The 23,088-nt window shown below is 38.8% G+C and overlaps 1 protein-coding gene across 2 annotated transcripts; it reads right to left on the bottom strand.

Moving 5' to 3' along the window:
• Positions 1–33: 33 nt before the first annotated feature.
• Positions 34–22,286, bottom strand: SEMA4F (ssemaphorin 4F). Of its 2 annotated transcripts, XM_026091481.1 has the most exons (15): positions 21,910–22,286; positions 19,318–19,463; positions 17,960–18,022; positions 15,358–15,456; positions 14,029–14,122; positions 12,969–13,082; positions 11,499–11,650; positions 9,609–9,784; positions 9,345–9,501; positions 8,503–8,725; positions 7,951–8,066; positions 3,178–3,350; positions 2,798–2,841; positions 1,327–1,653; positions 594–1,041 (listed from the first exon to the last, which is right to left on the bottom strand). In XM_026091481.1, exons 1-15 carry the CDS (start codon positions 22,001–22,003, stop codon positions 737–739), a joined length of 2,283 nt encoding a protein of 760 aa, XP_025947266.1. In that variant the 5' UTR covers positions 22,004–22,286; the 3' UTR covers positions 594–736. The 2 variants fall into 2 exon arrangements, with proteins under 2 accessions (XP_025947265.1, XP_025947266.1); XM_026091480.1 differs by having other exon boundaries at positions 34–1,653.
• Positions 22,287–23,088: the final 802 nt, after the last annotated feature.

Raw genomic sequence — 23,088 nt, 5'->3', positions numbered from 1 at the left:
CCTTCCAACCTCAACCATTCTGTGATTCTGTGATTCTAAAAAGCATCAAAGAAAAAAGCCTTTAAACAAGATTATCCCTGAGTCTTATGTAAATCAAGCCAAACCTATCCCCTTACACATTAAAATCTAAAAGATACTTTAAAAGCAGTTAAAAAAATTAACTTTAACTAAAAGAGATCTAGTGTGCCAACACACAAACTAAAAATAACCACTAGAAGCAAAGAAAAAAAAAATGTCCCAATCTGGACAAAAGTCTGTAATTTACCAATCTGATAAACTAAACTTAATTTCCAATTTGGAATTAAAATGAAACTAGATTATTTTTTTTTTAATGGCAGCTAAAATATGTGCAGACTGAAATACTTTTGAAAGCCAACTGAATCAGAAAGTTATTTTTACTCAGTGGAAGAATTGGGTCGAAGAACGAGTAACTATTCGCCAGAGCGAAGCACTCTGAAAAAAAGTCTGGGGAACAAACCAGTGGGAATCTGAAACTGGCCATTTAAAAAAAAAAAAAAAAAAGGAGAAAAGACAGTACAATACAAGATGCTATGATCTGCAGACAAAAGCACCGCTCTTCTAATCTGGTGAGATTTGCAAGGAAATTGGCTTGCTGAATAGCTTAAGCACATATAAGCTCCTCTGGCTCAGCTGTCACACCCACGCTCTCTCAGCTCCGATAGTTAGCTGCAAGTACCACAGTTGATTTTGTCACTAAGTCAGAAGACGGTTGCCTTCAGTCACCCTCTGCGTCCGAGTCGGCGTATTTTAGTTCACATTTGACATCGAAAGGTTTGTCCTTGACTTCTCGGAAAGCCTGTGGCTCGCCAGGTTGGACCTGCCCGTTCCCACAGTCTGGCTCGGTCTCATACCCGGTATCATGCGCCGGCTTCGGCTGCTCCCCATTCTGGTGGCTGACGCTGCCTTGCTCCACCAGGGTTTCTTTCACACTTTGCTCGCAATCGGAAAAATCTGACTTTGTTTTTTTCTTACCAAGCAACATAACCGAGCGGAATTTCAAGCACTGGCCTGGCAAATATCCTTTGTAGCAGTTGTAGGAGAGCAGACACAGGAAGAGAATGAAAAAGAACAAAAAGAGGAACATTAAAAGGAAGTTATCGTTTGACTTTAGGAACATTGTCTTTTCGGGGACTGCATCAGGAATCAAATTGAAGATCTCTGTGTTGGAGGCTGCACTTGTTAGGACAGGGCCAATGGGCTTTGTTATTAGCCTTGCTGTTGTTACTGGCATAATCTGAGTGGTCGAGGTCTGAGCAGTAGACCCTGAAGTGGATACAGCTGACACTTTTCGTACATCCCTATTACCTTCTGTCATTGCAGCTGCCACAGTTGGGCCCACCGTAGCATGCTGGATTTTTTTCAGTTCCAAAACATGCTTAGCCAACACTTGAGAAAATTTCTTATTCTTCACTTTTTCTTCTGACAAACACTGATAAACGCCACTGTCTCCCTCTGATAAATTGAAGATGAGCAGTGCCTTTTCCAGCAGACGGTATTTGGGGCTCTCCACTTTCAGTACGTCATCCTTGAACTTCCAGACTACCTGTGCCAGATTGGACTTTTGAGAACACTTGAGTTCTGCTGTGCTCCCATGCTTGAATGTATGCTGTAGAGAATTCTCTCTTACTTTATCTGGAACATCAAAATAAATTTGCAAAATATCAGCAGTGATTTTTGTTTGCACTAATCCATACAGTTTCATGAGACTGTGCTAGTCATAACGGAAACATAAAGATTACAGCGTTACGATTACCTCACAAGACCAAGAGGACAGCGTGCAAGAACCTGAATGAAATCCTAAACTACATCTGTGTACGAGATGTCAAAAGAAACTAAAAGATAGGACACTCCCAACTTTAAAACAGCCTCTACTTGTAGGGAAATAGGATGAGACCTTGTCAATCCACAACTGAGTATGCATCTGAGATGAGTCAATGTTTGAAACAAGATGCTGAACGTGGTATCAGTTGACATGCAATTAGGGCATTTTAAGTAGATCAGTAACTATAAACTATCCAAAAGGGAACTGAATAAAGCACGGTTACTTAGAATGCCATTCTCAACTCAAACTCTCTTCTAAAAATATCAGCACCTATAGCACACCCAGAATGCAGTGTGATAACTTAACAAAGTAACCAACAAGCACAAAAAACTCCTATGGTGACCTACGCTTTGCTTAAGAGCAAACTCTTAAAAACTTTGTTTACTGCAATACAGAACTCCTATAACACTACTACTCCTTAAGACCTCCTTGATCTGGTGGCAGCAATACATACTATAGGAAAAAAGGATCTGCGATTACTTGCCTTAAAGCACACTGGAGGGTATTTCAGCTGCTCTGTATGATGTTCTTAACCCCCCTGCCCCCTTCACTTCATCATAAAAACAGCTTTTCTGAGGATCATTTCATCTGATCCCACAACAAAAATCAAGCACTTATCAAGGCTAACAGCAGAATCTCAAATGATATATCACAAAGACACAGGTCTCTGTGCTAGAAGTACTCATGGTAAATATTGCTTTCATTTGCAAGCCGCTGCTGAGGTGCCCCAGTTCATGTCAGAAGTTTGTGCGCTACTGAAATGTATACAAATACAGACATTTTCAGACAATATGCAGGCTGTACAGATACTCAAATATTAAAAAGCAGGATTTCATACCTAGTAAAATATAAATGTGTATCAAGATAAACACAGAAAACCAAGCTAAATGAAATAGAACCCTTTCACGATTGCACTTAGATATGGGAAATRGCTTTTCAAAGGCCATAACTTACCAGAACAAGAAGAAGCATCTCCACCTATGTTCTGAATCCAGTCCCTGTAAAAAGAAGCCAAGAGTATTACAACCTCAAATCCTACTTCCTACAGCCTCCCCATCTCCCTACACTACATGAGGCCTATCTTATCTAAACAGTGTAAACAGACATTTTTGCAAGATGCAAATTAATGGACAGGAAAAAGTGTGTATTTGAAAACATTCAGTTAAAAAAAATACCAGTTATCAGTAAGGAGCAAGACTGATATTGCAAAGATAAAACCACTTTTAAAAAGATTTGTGGGTATTCCAGTATTACATGACCTAGTAAATGAACATAGACAGTACCAATGAGATCTTCCTTATTCTAACTGTAGGGTAAACCAAAGCTGCCATTACCTTTTGATTTCACTTTCTTGAAGAATATCGACGCAGGAAGCTTCAAGGGGTTTCCAAGCACAGTAGGGATCCCTTGCTAAAACACAGTCCACACAAGTGGTGTACTTGTCACAGAATGCCACAGGAGACTGAACCACACCAGAATTTGAACCAGCATAGAGGTACCTTTTGCCCTAAAGAAAGAAAGAAAAAAAAAAAAGAACAGCTAATCACCTTCTGAAAGCAGAACAATCATGTTAAATTCATCAAGCAATTAAAAATTATTAAAAGTAAATGGATGCAAAAGATACAGCCGTATGTTTGTAAAAACTGGAACTTGAGGGCAATAGTCATTTGTTTTGATTAGCCTTTATTTTATAAAGGAAAGGAAACTGCTCTTGAAAATAGTCAGCGATACAGGAAATGGAAAAAGACAAAAAACACAAAATTGAAATAACTACACTCTACAAGAAAGGAAAGCAAATGGCTAAACGTGGCTTTATTATATTTTTCCTAAAATATGAACGCACTGACAATCTTTGTACAAGGAGAGATCTGTGTGCGCAGACACGTCCGAAAAGGGAAGGCTTTTTCTATATCTACAACCTACTCCAGCTCTACCAGCTACATCTCCACAGCCCCATCAGTGGCAGCTTTACAAGATTAGAATGAAACCGCCTGCTTTCTACCGAAGAATACCGAGTATGTTGGCGTAATGCCTAGCAAAAGGTGGGGGGACAAACGGAATGATTGCCTGACCTACAGCCACTGGGGATCCGTTTACAAACAAATCCCACTCCACGCACTGCTGGAAAAGGCCAGACTCACTCTGAGCATCCTTGCCATAAAACGCAAGCAGCTGCGTATTTCACTCATCTGTCTCAGAGACTGTAGAAACTGATGGCTCAAGGTATACTTTGAATTTATCCTTTATTATGCAAAGCCTCAGAAAAGATCCCCACGCTGCAACCCCAGAACATCACTGACCCATCCTCTAGTATTTTTGAGAGGCTGTGTACACAAAGCCAGAAAGCACACCCCACCTTGGCAGTGGGCTGATTTTACCCTGAGTAGAATACTGAGCAAGTTTATCAGTATTCTCCAGCAGTTGGCATGGCAAATAAGTTGGATCCAAGCACCGAGTGGCTTTTCCTGGGCTGCAGCCGTACGGATCTCAGTATGTAGAAATGCACTCAGTGGTCGTCTTTGCAGCGAGGCGGCTTGATTCTTTGGCAGGATGAACATGGTCACAAAGTGATGGGCAGATATCCAAACAAAGCTTGCTAGTAAAAAGCAAGATTCATAAAACATCTCACAGTCAAGGTGCAGACTTTCAGTCCTGAACAGTCAAGAACAGTTTCAGGAAAATCACTAACAGGCTGTTTTAGGACTGAATTTATGTTTTGGGGCTCACTATCATGTTTTCACAGAGATATGTAAGGAGGTATTGCTACAAAAACTCAGAGCAGTCTTCTTCCTTAATACAATGACCACCAGCAAGTCTGCTGAAGAGTAAACTAATGAACGAAGCGTTCTGACTAACAGCAGCCTCTCGAGGCAGATTACAAGATCAAGCATGAGTCAAGTTGGGTCCCTCAAACCCATGGAAGAGCGCAGAGGACTTTCAAGGAACTCTGGACACTAGAAAACATAGCAAGATGTAACTGGATCAAAAAAAGAAAAAGCTGGCACTGCTGGATATGGGCTTTGAAATAGAACCAGCTGTCAGTGGCATACATTCAAATGCAGTCTTTGATCTTAAGACCTAACTTAGGCTATCTTTAGCTATCCACTCTGTCAGAAAGCTTCCCTGAGAGCCGTCCAGCTCTCTAGGCTCTGACAGCTAACATACAAGCTGACAGGGCAATGCTGCGCATGGGTTGTCTCTGTAGAGGACCAAGCTGCTATGTCCAGGGAGTGCAGAAAACACAAGGAGAGCTGAGGAGCCAATTTCAAAAACTCAGACAAATCTTTCAGCCAAACGGGAGTTATCAGGATTGACTGCAGGCTCATCCGACTACCATCCTTGAGACGAGGTATGGAGGAAGGCCCGGAGACTACTGCAGCGAGAAGATGTTCAGAAAGGGCTCTTACTCCAGAGGGCCGTTGTGGTTAACAGATCTACTATGGGATGCCGCTAAACATATCCGCATACCAGCTCTGAGAAGGACTTCAGTAGTAACTACATGTAATTGCTTACTGGATGTCCAAGGAGGAAAGCTTTCATGTGCTTTCATGCTGGGAAGCAGAAATAACCCCAGCTTGGTTGGTACCACAATAATACAACATTCATGATTCTGGCACCCCAGCCCAACCACCAGGTACCTCATCACTGAACAGGACCTCAGTTTTTTGGGAGAATACTAGACTGCTTTGCTTCAGGGTTAGGTGTCAGCTGCAGAGGTTACTCTGGCAACATGGAAGTTTTTACTTGCTCAAGATACAACACTACTAGTCCATGGTGCCTTGCAAGAAGCAGTGTTATATTTAAATCCTAAGCTCTGAAAGTTCTTTTTCTGTAAAAAGGTAATGGGTTCCCTATGTGTCCCTATGCTCCGTTCACATTAGCCTCTTTTAGAGGGTTATACTTGAGTAAGCAAGAACTTGGCACTCGGATTCAGAGATAAAAAATTCGGTGCCAGCATTTCTGCACTAGTCTCAACTATCAAGTGTGTGCCAAAATTGCTAGATGATGTGTGTTTGGTACGAGGCTGTAACATCTATCCCTTCCAAAAATAAAGGCATCATAATTAAGCCAGTATAAGAAGGATCGTGGGATTTACCCATAATTAAGAGAATGGGCATTAAAGTATTTATTAGAAGGGTTATCTATTCTTATTTTCTATCACAGGGCAGATGCTGAAACCTCCAGTCAAAACAAATCACTGGAAGCATTCCTTCCAGATAAAGCAGAGGAGTCCCGAGAGCATTTATAAATATATATATAGTCATAATAAGAGATTATCAAGTCAACATTCACAATCCTTTTTCTCACTGATAAGGCTGATAAATCCCTTGCCCTTTATGTCCTTGTATACAAGCTTGAAAGGAAGCCAAACAAAGCACTATCATTTAAAAGACAAAACCAAAAAAAGATGCCGCGGATGTTGAATGCACAACATACATGTCTACTTACAGCAAAATCTATGTAATTAAAGGAGAGCAAAGTAACATTTGGGGAAAAGAGAGAACTAAGAAATATTGTAAAAGAAGACTGAAAGAAATAAGCAAAATAACTGCCAGTAAGCAAAGAAAATTGCTGTGTATTAAATTTCAATCATATCTGTGGTAAAGTTAATTACTTTAAGAATATTAGGATGTTTGCATATTTAAGAAACGTGTTTTAATATAAGTTGTAATATAAATTACATCCCATACAACAGTAGAATGGAGAAAAGGAAAAGTTCATCACGTTATTTTTTGAAGTAATATTTCTTAAATACATGCTCATGTCATTAAATAAATTCAAACACAATGAAGACAAGAACTGTCCTATCTTTCTAGTACACTTACTTTCAGAATTTCAGCCACATAGTGGTTGAAAATTGCATCATACATACCAATGCATACATACAAATAACACATTTTTACTGAAATCCATAAACATGGAAGTCTATATCACACTGCTCATTCACCTATCAAAAGTATACTCTGTCTTCATGATATTTCGCTCTATTGTGAACATGAGAGCGCTATCGAGTATACAACAGCATAAAGCTCTTTTCCGTAGAGTTGATCATGTTGGCACACACAGTTTGTTAAATATCACACAAAAATAAGCGCTGCTTTTGAGATACCTTAGCAGTATTCCTAAATCGCTAACTGCAGAGCAATTATCGATCACTAGGTATTCACTGAATGTCAGTATCACTACTAGCCCCTTCAAAATAAATAAATAAAATATAAACAAATAAATAAATAAATAGATAAATAAGATCATTCTTTCCTCAAGAAGCCCAAAAGTTTCACCAACTGAGGGGTCTGATACTGAAAAAACATTGTTTATGGCAATATTATCAGGGATATTTACGAATCTACAAGTCTGAATAACCAACCAGGAGCAGAAGGCTAACCAGCATTCACAGTACACACAGTGATTATCCTCCCACTGCCACAAAATCACTCTGAGATTAAACCCAGCAATTGTTTAGTACTGCAGAACAATCACTGAGTTTTGAGCCCGCAGAAAAGCAAGTATTTTCCAGTTGGAGCTGCAGTTGGAATTGCATCTGGAAAGCAGAGTGTAATGAGAGATCCTGGCTGGCACATAACACCCAACGGTGACGCTAACGTGCCTACTATCATGACAAAACCTGTGGCRTTTAAACAATTAAAAATCCATCAATCATTTATACAATCTGAGACAACGAGTCTTTCTGCTAGACAGACTGCTCTCTTCTTAGGTTAATTTCCTCAGAAAAATATACAAATCTATTACATTCCTGAGGATTTTTCTTCATGGATTTGTAATGACCACAAGGGGTCAGGATTTTTACACTACCCCCATCTAAAAACTGGTACCTTTAAACACATCACGGCTTTTAGCTCCTGTACTAGGGATCAGAGTTGAAGACCAGCACACCTGAGCTTACCCCACCTTGCCCATATCTAGAGCTTCAGAAGCTTGCCACCTACCTACTACCTATCAGGTAGTCTCCAATATTGCCACTGCGTGAGAAGTTACAGATACGGCCTTGTTTTTCATAGTGATGGTCTCTTATCATGCCAAAGTTAAATATAAATCCTTAAAGTCTTGTGGAAGAGCAAAAGGAGATGCATGCTTACAGTACTTACTTTTTTCGATGAAAGCAAGAGAGTTTGGACTGGCTCAAAGTTTGGGAAAAGCTGTGTTTCTTCAACAATATGCATTCCATTTTCACAGCTGATAGCTTTGTGCAGGGCTCCTTGATCTGAAATTACAAACTGAAATACTTCACTAAGAGCCTTATAATAAAAAGGCAAGAAAAAGTTGCACACTTGCTATAATTTGTCTCAATAATCTGCTTGCTGTTTAACAGAAGACTTCACATAATTCTGTGCCAATGGCAACCATTATATCTGCCATCATAAGGAACTGAGCAAGAAATGTTGTTTCAGTACAACAAATGACTTATTTTGATTTACATTTTTGCTGCAGTTTTTGCAGTTCTGCAGTTCTCTTTCTTGCAGTAGTTCTTCAAATCGTGCAAGATCCTCCACTTACTTGCCATGGCCTCTCACTTTTAAGAAGAATATACTAGCTGGTGTAAAGGCACTGCAAATTTGGAAACGTCTGATTCCTCTCACAGCACATTTCATCCTAAATAACCACTGCATCATCAAAACAAAGCGTTTTGAAAAACTCACCTGTACTGATGAACATAACATCATATATGGTACCATTGAGTGCTCTGACTCTGTCTACTACAATCTGGGTGTACTTCACATCTCGTTTTACTAGTCGGGGTCTGTCTCCCATCGGGGTCACTGAATCATCCATTAGAGGGTGATCTTTAACAAACTGCAATGTTTTGTCTGGTAAATTCAGAGAACTCATGTAGCTTGATGCTCCGGCTTTGTTGTTTATACACTGGCAAAAAAAGACAACCAAATTATGCCATTTGCTTGTACACAATGGAGACAATTTAACAGCAGGTACATGTATTTTCTTTTTTTCTGTCACCTTCCTCAAGCAATAGCAACAAAATGACTGCAGAAACATGAGAAAGTTTAAAAAAAAAAAAGTGTGGAAATGGCCCAGCATGACGAACATTTTAGTTTGTAAAGCAAAGCACTACAATGGCTAAACCTGCTGAAACTAGGAAGATAATGCAAGGATTGCTACACTTTTGCTCCCCTGGTCTTTGGTGATATCAAATGTATACCAACATCTATTTCATCACTAGAAAATTAGTAATGAAATAATGAGAATATGAAAACTGCAAATAACAAAAAAAATCCAACCAACCAACCAAAAAAAACCTCCAAATGATTTCCAGATAGAAACTTCAGGATAAACCACTTAAAGCAATTTTCTCAGAAGTCTTTACAACAGAAGTATCCAGATTAGGGCAAACTAATATTACACAAACCAATATTACTAAAGTTACTAATACTTATAATTAGTAAATTATCTATTTTTTTCTAGTTTCTTCACTCTTGAGCATAACAAAACACCAGCTATCAGATTCAAGGTTATACAAACTTACCGCCCCAGGTCGAGGATTGGGAATTTCCCCGTTGTAGCGTACCCATTTTGTATGAGACTGTTCTACCGTAGCGCTCTGCATATATTTTCCTTTTGAGAAAACTTCTTCTACAGTAGACAGATTGTAGGCACACACTGCTGACAGACCCACATTATTCCTAAAAGTACAGAAAGAAAGAAAAATTATCACCAGAGTATTCACTACTTGTTGCAGCAACCAACCGAGATGAATGTACTCATCCAGGAAAGGCTGTATCACACTTACAGTTGTGGGGTGAAAACTCCATAGATCACTGGTTCCTTCAGACTTGGAGACTTCAGAATAAAAACATCATTGATAATATTGAAGATTAAATTCTTATCAGGTATGGTACAAATCAATCTGGCCTTGAGAAAGGAAGTCCATTTTTTCTGCAAAGTCCTTAATCCTCCTTGGTCCCTCTTTTGAGAGAAAAGAAGAAAAGGGGAGAGAGGGATTAGACTGCGTTTTTTTTCTTTCAAGAACCACTGGCACACAGCATAGGACTACTGAACCCCTGATATTCTCTCACGTTTAATCTACACCAACATCAAGAAACGTTAACATATTCACAGGCAGAAAAGTAAGGAAGTCACAGGAAAGTGTTTTGATTTAAGAAAAATAATACATAATGGTTTCTCTCAACACATGGAGGTAAGGTGAGACATAAGACTTATGCATGAACTGCACCTTAGAAACACTTGGTAAATTGAATGTTCATAAAAAAGTATGCTCATTAGAGCAATTAAAATAAGCACAGAGGTATTATGCTTGTCCCTTAAAAGGGACAAACAACTTTGTATCCATTCTGTGACATCTAAGCATTAATAATTTAAATGCTGATGCTGCAATACACACTTAGCTTGCATAGTTTCATCAGAAGAAATGCACATGGCGGCCTACTCCTGCAAGCAGTTACTCCCTTTATCAAGGATTTGCTAGATTAAGGCTTAAGGAAAAACAAGATATATTGACTACAAATGTTTCAAAATACTTGAYTGTCAAGCGGCAGCTGTGTTACTTCTTTTCAAAAGCAGACATATTTGAACAAAAAAAATATATTTCCTGTTTGTTATCCAATATTGCTATCCAAAATATTGAGAGGAATCTGCAAAATTTCAAAAAACTACGTATAAATGCCCATAGTTTTGCAATCTGCCATTAATTTCTGTTTAAACAGGCAGTAGCAATGAAACACTCTCATATTCTACAATACTCCCATTTTAAAGCATGCACAAGCTGTTAGTGGGCAGAGGGCCATATTAATAAGCTCCATGTAAACCTGCCTCCAGCTGCTTATTTAATGGAAATCTCAAGGGCACTAACTTGTTATTGATGTTTTGACTTTCATGTTTAAATATAAAACAGCAAAGTCAAAATAAAACATTTCAACCTCATCAAAATGAAATAGCTAGATAAGTTTCCTGTTGAAAAAAAAAACACTGAGGAAATTGATACATTCCAGTTCAAAGGTTTTTGTTGAATCAACGTTTTCTACTGGAAAAAGCTCTTTCATCAGAAGATTTTTAACCAACCCTCCTGAGTACATACTTGACTCAGCCTCAGATATTGAAGTTTAAACACTAAGTGTGACAGAATCAGGCTGCTGGTGACTGTTTTCTTTGATGCGATGGTAACTACAATAGCGTCATGGAAGTCCCATCTGCTACACTGCAGTCAAGAACCAGCTCTGTCTACAGGGGAAAGTAGTTTTGTTTGTCTGCAGCTACTTGAAAATAACTTGAATTCTTGGCAAACATCCTATCTGTTCAGCTCCAATGAAACTCCCACTTTTTTCAGGGGTTTGTACTTAAACTTACAATAGCACAAACAATAAAATAAAAAAATTAAAAAGGGAGACATTTCTTTATTTTTACATTATTACTTATAGTTACTTATTACTTTACTAATGAGATGTACTGAAATCGCAACACTTAACAAGCATTAAAACAAGTATTTGCTCCCAAATTGTCAGCTAGACTTTGAGTTATGAAGAACTGACTAAAATTGCTGATTCGCTAAGAACAGGCTTGACCGTTTCCACTTAAATTGCACACACAAAGTCCACAGTAATTAGTGTTTTTACTCTTAGAAACATTTACTGGAGTTAGTAAAGGAAACAGAACTATGTCCCACCTTACACACTCTAGCTATTCTCGGAATCAGCAGCTTTCCAACAAACTCATACTCCACAGACACCTCGGTGAAAAAGAAGTATATCTTGTCATCTTCTCCATCTGTGCTGTTTTGATCCGCTCTAATCACATCAGTAAAAACAAAATTGGGCTCTAAGGATACAAATAAAGAAAAGGATTTTGTATTAGATACGACTCTTCAAATTTAATTCTCTCTAAGATTCTCTAGGAGTCCTCTTTCTTCCAAACCTCCCATTGCATTTAACTGCTCTCCAGCTGGTGACCTGCCTACGCAGCTTGTTGTTGAGCCCATCAATATCACTGCTAAAACCCAGAAATACTGGTGAGAAAAACTATGTGAAACATTTGCACTGAAACACAAACCGACTTAGAGATCTGAGAGATCTCTAAGGTCTGATATCTCATTACTTCATATTTTTCAGCCCACACTCAAGAGTGATTTTCTGATATGTCTGGATAGGTATCGTCCCTTGCCTGCCTCTCCCCTCTCTAATCAAAAACCAAGATGTCCCCTAGAAAAAACACAAACTTAGAGAAGGGAAACAGTATATTCTGGTTCGTTCATCTTTGATGACAGAATTAGCTGAGACCTACAAGCAATAATTTATCAGGGTTGGCCAGCTAGCAACACCTGCAAAGCTAGTGGTTGAGTCAACCCTCTTACAGAGTCTGCACAGCCCTGAAAACCCCCCCACTAACCACACTCCTAAGTCCTGCTGGCTTTCAAACGCACATAATCATATTCTTGTCATCAAACCCTCATACATAAAATCAGAACATAAAAATTTACTTAAGATTTAATTCATCCTTCTCTTGCAAAAGCAAATTTCTTTAAAGTGGGCATGCACAGTACCAGCTGCTTAAAATCCGTGCTATTAACTGAAACCCTAAAAATGACAATAGCATTACAAAATACATTATGAAACTCAGTATGCTGTAGCTTTTGGCCATAAAACAATTTTTGGAACATGCTAACTTCATGATTTTTGTCCTCTTTGGTAGAAAACCAACAAACCTTTGAGCATTCATGAAACTCGGTGAATTTTGAAATTCAGGAACTGAGACAATCGCTAACCATGTTCAGCTCAATTTGAAAATATATATGTTAGGCAAAAAACGTTCTCCTCCTTACTGCCAAGCTATATCATAATACAGCTAAGATGAATGAGTGAATACAAAATAAACTGCAGCCCTTTATCATCAAGTCAAAGTCTGTATGTCTCTAACCTGTTTTCATCGTCAGTGCTGATAAAAGTCCTGAATTTTCAAAATTAAATCTCTTGTAGGCACACTTAGAGGTCAATGTATACCAGTAGAACAAAATCCATTATCTTTGAGATATTGGGCAACTGTCCMTTACTTCTGATAAGAAACTTAAATTCTTTGTCTGAAACTGTAATTCTGAAGAAGGAAGAATGATTTGTTTTGGCCTGTTCTCACGCCCACTTACCATTAAGCCAAGGTATTGCATATTCTGTTCTCAAAGGACTCTGATGAGAGTTTCGTGAAATAATAGGTTCACTTCCCAAGAAATTGTAAGAAGTCCCAGAATAAAGCTCCTCATCTTTAACACAAAAACAAATATTTTAGACTGTCTTATGCACTGAATACCAAAAAAGGTACATAAATATTTCAAGAGAATATGTTAGCTTAAATTTCCCATAAGAAAAGATAAACAAGGATTTCCTCTGAATTGCCCCAGACATACTTACATGTTTATCTCTGCTGTTTTTAAAGTTAACACTTTACATTTGGTTTATTATTGCTCTAACGCAAACAACGAACAAAGGTCAGCACCACTGTTCTTGTGGTACTTCAACATTTAATATATAAACCTGCAGTTTATGCATGAAAATGCAAATCACCTAAACACCATGGAAGTTTTGGAATATAATTATTTTTCCCCCTCCTCTAGGCCAACATGACTGAAATTAAATTTTTAAGAATTTAGATGACAATGCAATGAGTGTGTTCTTTTCTTTTTCATTTCCCATTTTGTGTTACTTTAAACTCGTCTTTTATGATCTTACGACACCATGACACAGCCATGAACTCGGGTTTCGCCAAATCAAGATTTGGTGGTGTTTAACCTTGCAGTAATACATTTGCAGGAAATATCTCACTTCCCTATTCTGTTTCATGGAGGTGTCTTCAGGACCTCTAAAAATTCCACTGGTCAGATTTACTGAAATGACAGTAATTGACACTATAGAGGCAACCAAAGTACATGGTGAATGAATATATCAACACATTTAGACTACCCAGATTAAACATGTTAAACACCTAAGATAGTTTAAACTATTTTAAACATTACTTCTGAAACGGCCAAGAATTATAAGTTCTCCTTTGAACTTAAAGCTGACTACACAAGTATTTCAATGTCTGCCTAGATACATGCTAAAGATTTAAAGAGGGGACCAAATCTAGCATCTTGAGAGGGACTGCAGAAAGACGGAGGAGAGGACTGTATGCTTGTATGTAATGATGAGCTATGCAAAGTCTGAACTTACCAACCATAACAGATGTGTAGCTTTGAGCAGGATCAAATGGACATCTACCTTTACCATCTTCATTTTTACCTCCAAGCTCAAATGAAATTAAATTCTGCAAAAAAATTACATTGAAAACCAGAAAGCAATAGTTTTTATTTTATTTTTTTATCTTTGCACATGCCAGGTGAGTGAATAATTGAAAAGCCAATGCTAAATAACAGACAATTCCATCAACTTTCAGCATCAAATACATGTTTTGAAAGATTGTAAAAGGCATATGCATTTTCAAAGAATCTTTTCAAGTCCAAAAGACAGAGGAAACATGATTCTATGATTTGGGAGGGCAGGAGCAGAAAAGAACAGAAGACAAAGAGATAAAGCCAGATAGAGGGGGAGACCTTAAGTAAGAACACCCAGAAAGCCCAACAACAGGAAAGGCAGAGGAGTCAACTGATGGATAAGAAAAGCAGGCAATTATTAAATTAGATGGCACAAAAAGGGAGAGTTTTAGAAATCAGGAAGGCATTCTGAAGTGGATTTAGCAATCTGTAGGAAGATGTTAAATTTGTGAAATGGGGTATAATCCACCTACATTTTAAATAGCAGCAGAGTACTTTAGCTACTACCGTACAAACCCCTTAAAGATTGACAGAATAAGGATCAGGAAGATGACCGAGAATAGCAGCAACAAAACTGGGGAAATGATCAACTGTTACTGTATAGTAAAGAGAGAAGAGGCTAAGGACAATGAATTCTGGCGATGCTGCAGAGGAGATGGCAGACAGACTTACAGGCAGAGRAGACGAGAAAGAACAAAGTCAAGCAAAATTACAAGATTTCTGCACTTCAGAATCATGCAAGATCCACATTGGGGAGAACGCTAATGGAATCAGCAACACGAAACTGGAGTTTTGATTTTGATCCAAGGCTTCATCCTGAAGCATTCGGCATTATGGAGCTATGGCATAGCCAGCAGCAGGGACAAGACAAGCAGAGACAGGAATTTGAATAATTTCAGGGAGAGTCAGGAGTGGATGGAAGTCACAAAGAATGTCATTTCAGTCTGAGAAACTATTTTTCAGCTAATGTAGAATACACAGAGCGTTATGAAAGCTAAGAAAAAGTTAACCAAGGCAAATCAATAATTCATTAAAAGCTTTGAAAAGGGAACACTAAAGTGTAATTCCATTTTCTACTGTTACAGAGAGACAATATCATAAATGCTTCAAAGTATACGACTGGCACTAAAATTGCAATAGTCTTTGGGAACAGAGATTAACTCATTGTTTACACRAGCTGCTTTTAACTTAAAGTTATTACTGGGACAAAACGCATGTACATTCTTACCAGATAATCACAGGTTGGCTGAAACGCATTAGTTCCACACACATAGAGGAAAGTCTCATTCAGCTGTTGCAAGACACGCACGTAATTACGACACTCTGTCTGCAAAAGAGGACGAAAAAAGGACCAGTCTGATAAACCACAACTTCCACATTCCAACACAAATAACCAATTAAAGTTGTAGTATGGACTCTTCTGTCACTGCTACTCATGCCACACTGCACGAGTACTTCCAGAGCTTGAGAGACATAACGCTGGATGATACCATCATCTCTGAGACACAGCCACCTGAGATGCAGTCATACGCAGTCCTGCAGCTCCTAGCTTCCCGCAGTCACCAGTGCACCGCTGTCTCAGTATGACTATCAGGGTGGCATATCAGAAGGCCAATGCACTTAGAAGGGCAAATCCCAAACTGCTGCATGAAAGCACAAGCGCCAAAGACTAATCWAATCCATGAGAACGACTAGCTAAAGATGGAGTAAGTTTTAGACTTTGCCACCTCTTGCAAGCCTGGATGAAACAATAAGACACAACCTTTACTACCACTTAAGAGAAAAATCTTAAAGACTATTAAATTCTCAATAAAGCTTTGTCACTTTTATATGTCGAGTTTTTTCAGTCCTTGATATCAACTGTTCTTTCACCCAAGAAAACATATTAATTCCTTTGGCTTTGAAATTGAACAAGGAGTTTGAGCAAAGCCTTGAATATTAAGGAAGCCATAAATATTCAGTATAACAATCAAGAAAAACAATTCAAAACATCTACTTACAGAGGAAAACCCAGAGTCACCAGCACCCCTTAATTCCTGTTGGTACGCAGCCAGATACCACCACCACTGCAGGTCCAAAAAACTACTTAAGCAAGCTTAAACACTGTCCTTATTCTTTGTTCTTATGAGCTAAAACCATGTATTTGTGTGACTGTATGGTGGGTCAGACATGGCAGAAAACTGAGGAAGAAGAAAAAAAGCCCAGTTTTCTGCCAGATTCCTTGAACAGCTGCATAACTGCTTCTGCTGGCACTAAACAGGGTAGGGCACACCGGAGGGGGAGAGGACGACTCATTTTAGTGTAAGAAGTGTCAGCAGCAGCAGCAGCTTAACACCTTAATGCTTGTGAAACTACTGCACCATGCAAAACATTACGGCTACAGTATAAAAATTACTATTAAAAGATTAAGAGTACAGTGGGGAAAAACATGGCTTGAAGTAAGTGTGATTCAGCAGCACTTGCACATGGGGGGCAGAAAAAAAAGGGAGAAGAGTTTGCAGCTCTGGCTATACTCAAGCAAAGTACTTGTTTACTGGGTTTGCATCCAGTGTAATTATCAACATTAATCTCTATAAAGCACTGGCAAAGATTACAGTGTCTGCTAAAGTGTGTGTGTGCACATTTGTGCGAGAAAGAAATTCTCATCTCATATACTACTCATTAGGACCATGTATGAGCCTTATTACTAGCAACCCCAGCTGAACCTGGAGCACACAAAGGACATGCTAAGGCTGCATTAAGAAGAGTCAGGCAGAGGGGAAATGGCCCTTAAATGCCCACCACATCTTGCTTTAGGTAGGTAAGCGGCCTTGATGGTTCGCAGGCCAAGAGAAAGCAGGACATTGAGCTAAGGTGGGGAATGATGGCTCCGATCTCCAGCAGCCCCCACGAATGCAGGACCTCTGCCAGCTTTGGTCATACCTGGGCTTTTGTAACCAGCACACACCAAAGCAACTTCAGGCACAGCGGTGCTGATGTCAAATCCCGCAAAGCGCAGAACAGAACTGCTTTTTCTATCTGTGGTGCTTGCAATCTCCCATTTTCAAGCCTGCAATCAATCTTGCTAAGTAAGCCTTCACCTCACCTTATTGTTATACTGTCTGGTGTTGCTCGAGATAAGAGAAAAGGTAGAGCCACATATAGTCAAAAACCTTAAATAAATGTTCTTCACAGAAAGGGCACATGAACAAACCAGCCTGCACGCCAGCCGCCCTGCGCTTCCCAGAAAGACTGAGGGAAGCCGGGGAGCTGCCCATGCTGCCGAGCCGGGAGCGGAGCTGGCTCCCCCGGTGCTGGACAACGGCTCGAGCGGCCAAACCAGCACCGAGCTCCTGCAAGGAGCACGTTGCTGAGCATCATGATAAGGATATAAATTACTGATGTAAAACATCACTAGTGAGAAAACACTGGCCTAAAAAAACCTACACCTTAAAGCAGAGCAAACACAATTATGGGTCATTTTGTAAAATCAAATGCTGGGGAGGAATTATTGTAATAACAAAACACTATTGCTACCAATTATGGCAGTGCCAGTAATCTAGGTTTATCAGCTTAATAGAAAAAGTTAGACTATTAGCCTTAAATATAAGGGTGTGTTCAGATTCTTTTTTTTTTTTTTTAAACAAAGATTCACCAGGAAGAAACACTGAACTAGAAATTAAAAACAAAAAAACCTAAGCATGCCACAGCTTCTAAAACTCAGCTTAATTAAAGAATTATAGTGACTATCTGAAATTCTTAATTTCAAACAGTCAGAACTGTTCTTCTACTAACACCATTTCTCTTAAAGTGAGATGTATAATATCTTTTTCAAAGTTCAGTGAACATACCTGTTCTGATTTGCCCTTGACGGCGCATTTAGTTCTTTTATCTTCAGTGACCTTCCAGTGTAACTAAGGGAAAAACAAGCAACAAAAAGGCAAATTCAAAGCACTTCTAATTTAATTACAAGATTTTCAGACCTTGCTTATGCAATTATCTGTCACAGAATGGATAATTCTGTGAAGACTATCGGCTGCAAATGCAAGTCATTTTGCAGGCAACTTTCAAAGATTCAAAGCCATTCCCCCTCTGGGGAGGCCACACTTCCAAATCCGTCTGCATTAAGGGAGCTCTGAACCACTGCYATTATCTTTCAGGGTTCATCATCATGTTTCCCCTCAGTTTGCTAATGAAGTTCTCCATGAGCACATACATTAGAGAAATACAACTGTAACTGTTTTAAGTACTTCTCAATTTCATTTACACTGGAGAAAAACAAACAAACAAAAAAACACAACAAAGGAAACATATTGGACATTATTATATGTAGGACTACAGCTCTGATAGTTATATGCATTCATAATTGGAAACTATTTTTATATGCTGGTGAAATTCCCTATCATCAACCCCGAACATTTTGTTCAAAAAAAAAAAAAAAGAGCATCTTCCCAAAACCTTCTGGGTGGGATTCTGTGCCGTGTCTCTGAGCATCTGCCTGTGCTGCCAAAGCAGGGAGAAACAGGAGTTCGAGGAGGACTCAAAGCAATATAACCTTGTTAGCAGACTTCTGCATGGACTAAGCTACCCCGAGAAGCCAGTGCCAGCACATCCAAAGCGCTTCTGGCAACTGAGCTAACTTTGAACAAACTGGATCAGATCTCTCCGCACTGCAGCTTGCTGTGCGGACACATCTAGAGACATAAAGCAGAAACTGAAACCTAAAGGACAGGGATCTTATCACATATAATGTACATCTGCAGCCTGCCGCTCCTGGGTTGTAGGGACAGGAGTCCTCCACTACTGAGCATAACTCCAACTTTGCTTCCATTTCAGATTATATTTCTTTCCAATTTAGATTAATGGGCGATGGCCCACTCCCAATAATAAAAATACACCTAAGAACCACCATACTGGATTATACCAAAGGTCCCCCCAGTCCAGCATCCTGCCCTCAAAAAGAAAATGCCTTAAAAGACTTATAACGACTTGCGTCTTTCCTGATTTCTCATTTCTTCCTCTCATTTGATGGCATGTTATGCTTCAAACTGTCTTCTAGAAATAACACACAACTAGGACACACCCGCAGAGTACCTTCTCTGTTAGGTACTCAATATTTAAAACACAGTGCTACTGATATCAGAAAAAGAAGTCAGATTTTGTATTATGATCTTTAAATGAAGCATAGTGTATTTAAATGTATACCCACCTCATGCTGCTTTTCAGCAATATTCACCGAGTTTAATGCAAAGATCACTTCTCTGGCTCCTACATACAGGACATCTTTGTCTTCACTTAACAATAAGGTTGAATAGTTTGACACTTCTGATTCATGAAAATATATTAGTTGGACCTCTGTTGAAATGAAAGGAAAAGAGCACCGCATGAAGAAAACACAATGCTTCAGGTCAAGTTTCTGGGTCATTTTTCTAAGCTGTCTAACATTCGTTTGATATCTTGAAAGCAACAAAGCTTAGTACAGACAACACATAAGACAGATGAGAGACCTCTCAGGAGCCTGATTCAGCAGCAGCAGCACCTGCCATCATCAGCATCAAAATCCTCAGTCCCCACTTGCCAGTTCAATTGCAAATGCCTAAACATTTCCTCCTGTGGTCATTCCCTGTAACTCATGTCTTCCTTTTTTTTTTCCCCCACACATTAATTCCTTTTTTTCTGCCCTTCCATTTTACACTTCACATGCACTATCAGCTCTTTCCTTACCTTCTCCCTTCAACATATACACCGACTGTGGAAAATTTTAAAAAGTTACCATGTTCCTTTCACCTTCCCCAATCTCATAAAAATTCCTTTACCTTACCAAAAGAAACTTCAACTTATAACCGCAATAGAAAGAAGACAGAGAGAAGCTAAGAAGTTCCCTTTATAGTGTGTGAATAAGCCGATTTTGAAGTGGAGATTGGAGATAAAATGCACAGGGTTAGAAAGAACTAACATGAGGGAAAAGCAAGATGAAGAGGAAGCAGACAAGAGAAACAGGGAGACATGGGGGAAAATGACAGTCGAATAAGGAAGCACACAAGCTGGAACAGAATGGTTTGGAGAAAGATGATACAAAATGATTAATATACAGAAATATTTTTTCTGCGTGTACAACCAATGTGGAAGAAGTACTGAAAGCTTGGGAGACCGTATTTTGTGCAAGAAACCACCACAAGATTAATTAAATTTGTTTTTTAAAGATGTAGGCAGAAAATAATCTATTATTGCTCCCAATTTTAATATTCGGTATTGCACATTTTCAACTAGGAGACTTTGGAAACATTTATTTTAAAGTAGATTTTCAAGGATGTCGTTTAGAAGTCTTTCACTTGGCAGGAAAATTTTTCCCAAAAGGATGAACTCATACAACTCCACACGTTCACTCCTCCGCTGAACTAAATTGTCCCTGCTATTCAAAGTAGGCTTCTCATGTCTGAATGCAAAAAATCTTTAGCTGACAGAGACAGGTAGAAATAGCAGGAATGAAAGTAAATTCCAGCTATTTGGAGTAACCTGGATAAAGGTCAGTGGTGAATTACATCACTAGCAGTGTTACCACTAAATAGTAACTTGCCAAATTTTAACTATTATACAACACAGGACCATCAAGGAGTCCAAGCAGGAACTACAAGCCTTGCCTAGACCATTCTTTCTGAAAAAGAATATATCAGCATCTCATTTATTGATACAGCAGTAATCCGGAAAAACATTTTCTAGAGCCATCTCATAAATCAGCTTATTGTTATTACATTCCTAATCTCCATTTATCTCTTCCCACAGTACAACTCTTCAGGATTTAACATCTTTCCTTAAGACTGTTTCTTCATACTGCCCATATACCTGGTCTGYCACAGCACACTTGGATAAGTAATGGTTGTTAACTCCTATGAGTGGTAAAAGGAGGGGAAAAAGACAAAACCTTTTAAAAATTAAAAAAGAAAAAAAATCTGCGCCATGTGGAGGGAAAAAAGAAAAAAAGACACATTCGCGAATAGGAGCAAGTAGCTACTTTACAGTCCTTGCTCTAGATCTCTGTTCTGGCCCAGGCTAAAGTTTCAAACAGGACCCAAAGGGAATATCTGATCCTCTTTTCCTTCCTCTGCGCTACATTTGTCTTCTTTTGCCAACTGCATTACAGAAGTTACGAATATTTGCTGAAAAATCAAAACATAGGGAATGTCATCTTCTGTGAAAGAAAGAAAGAAAGAAAGAAAGAAAGAAAGAAAGAAAGAAAGAAAGAAAGAAAGAGGCAGGCTAGATTGTTTCAACTTTAAGTATTGAATAACACAGTTGGAAGAGGGTCAAATGCTTATCTTTCCTCCACTTGGTAATTTTTTTTAGTGCTCAGGAATATTTAGTGTCACTATACTTGCATCTCAGTCTTAATAAAAGAAAAAAATCACAAAGAATTATTAGCTAGAGACACATTTTGCTACATGTTCAGACTGAAAGTAAAAATAACATAATTAAAACAAAATACATATGTTGTGTTCTTCCCTTGGAGCAAACTTCAATTTCAAGATCCATCAGCTGAGAAAGTCCAATTTGAAATTCCTCTTTTAAAAAAAATCAGTTTTTCGGAACGATTTGAAGTATCTCAAGCTGTAACTGAGCGCCCAAGTCACTTTTGAATATTCTAGTCCTAAGCACCTTAGGAGTTGAGCAAAACCAGCAACAACCGACCCAACTTTCAGCAAGCAGGTTGGCAGAGCATGTGGCTGCAACAAGCTTTGAACCACACAGAAATGCAGGCACCATGGAATGACATACAAGACACTGTTAAAGTTCCTCTTCTTACCTCTGTGTTCCCAAGTGATCCTTGGTACTGGACCAAACGCTATTGCCACTTCCAGTAACATGCCCCACACTGCATATAAAACGCTCAGAGCCATCTTAAGTGTCCTTGCTCTTTGGCGTTCCTCGGATTACCGCAGCAGCTAGTGCCTCCTCGGCAGAAGAAATCCTAATTCCAAGGACTATTAGAGACTAGACATTTCAGGGCTTTCGAGCAGTGCAGCAAGGCAGGTTGGAAAAATCTTCTAAGTGTGCACTTTCAGCAGATCACTTCTTCAAGGGAACGCACATTTTCCAGGATGCTGGATATGGAGACTGCCCACACTTTCCACAGGCTGCAGAGTTGCTGAGAMACACCACTGTGAACATTATTCTGTTTTGTTGAAGAAATAAATGGAACTGTGGAGAGAGGAGGAGAGCAAGAAGTAGAAGAGAAAGCAGGCTGAGTATTGCCAAAAATAGCATGTTATATGCGCTGATCTTGAAATACTTCTACAGCTGTCTGCATAGTTTAATTTGAATAAAAAGGAGTATAGTAATTGGCAAAAATATGATTCTTAAAAACATCCCATGTTATGTGATAAACAGGCAATTATTGAAAGCAATCATTTTCATCTAGAATGCATAGTATAAATATTTTGAATTGTCACTTACGTTCACTACAGAAAATTCTACTCTAATTTGCCTATTTTCTTACTTTTAATAGTAAAAAACAAAAAAACCCACCCACCCCATGAAATACCCAAACCAAGATAACAAAATCACTAAGCCTACATTCAGATAGCTAAGGACATCAGAAATGAGCTTTGTTAAAATGCAGCACTAATTTTAAATATCAGTTATAAAAATCTTCTCCATCCACCATTCTTGGAATTTTAGGAACAGAAGTCTCATTTTTAGCAAAGTCTTTTTATGCTACTAATGCGCTTGGGTTTGGGGTGGGGGAGAAAGAAAAACAGCTTAAGAAACAAAGAGCTAACACACTATGTACAGAAACAAATAAAGTGAAAATGCTTAAATACTAGAAAAGTGCTAGACAGTCACATGAAAGTTGCTCTTTGAGCTGTCACACCCAGGCCAAAAAAGAGATCTGTCCTCAGTGATGATCAAAAGAACATTCACTTCTTTTTGCACCATCTTACAGGAGTTTCCAGTGCTCCCATCTTCTTATAATCGCTCCTAG

The sequence above is a fragment of the Apteryx rowi genome, unplaced genomic scaffold, assembly GCF_003343035.1.
Source record: "Apteryx rowi isolate R43461 unplaced genomic scaffold, aptRow1 scaffold_904, whole genome shotgun sequence".
Lineage (NCBI taxonomy): Eukaryota > Metazoa > Chordata > Aves > Apterygiformes > Apterygidae > Apteryx > Apteryx rowi.
The sequence above is the reverse complement of the archived record's forward strand: the minus strand, read 5'-3'. Positions and strand labels throughout refer to the sequence as shown.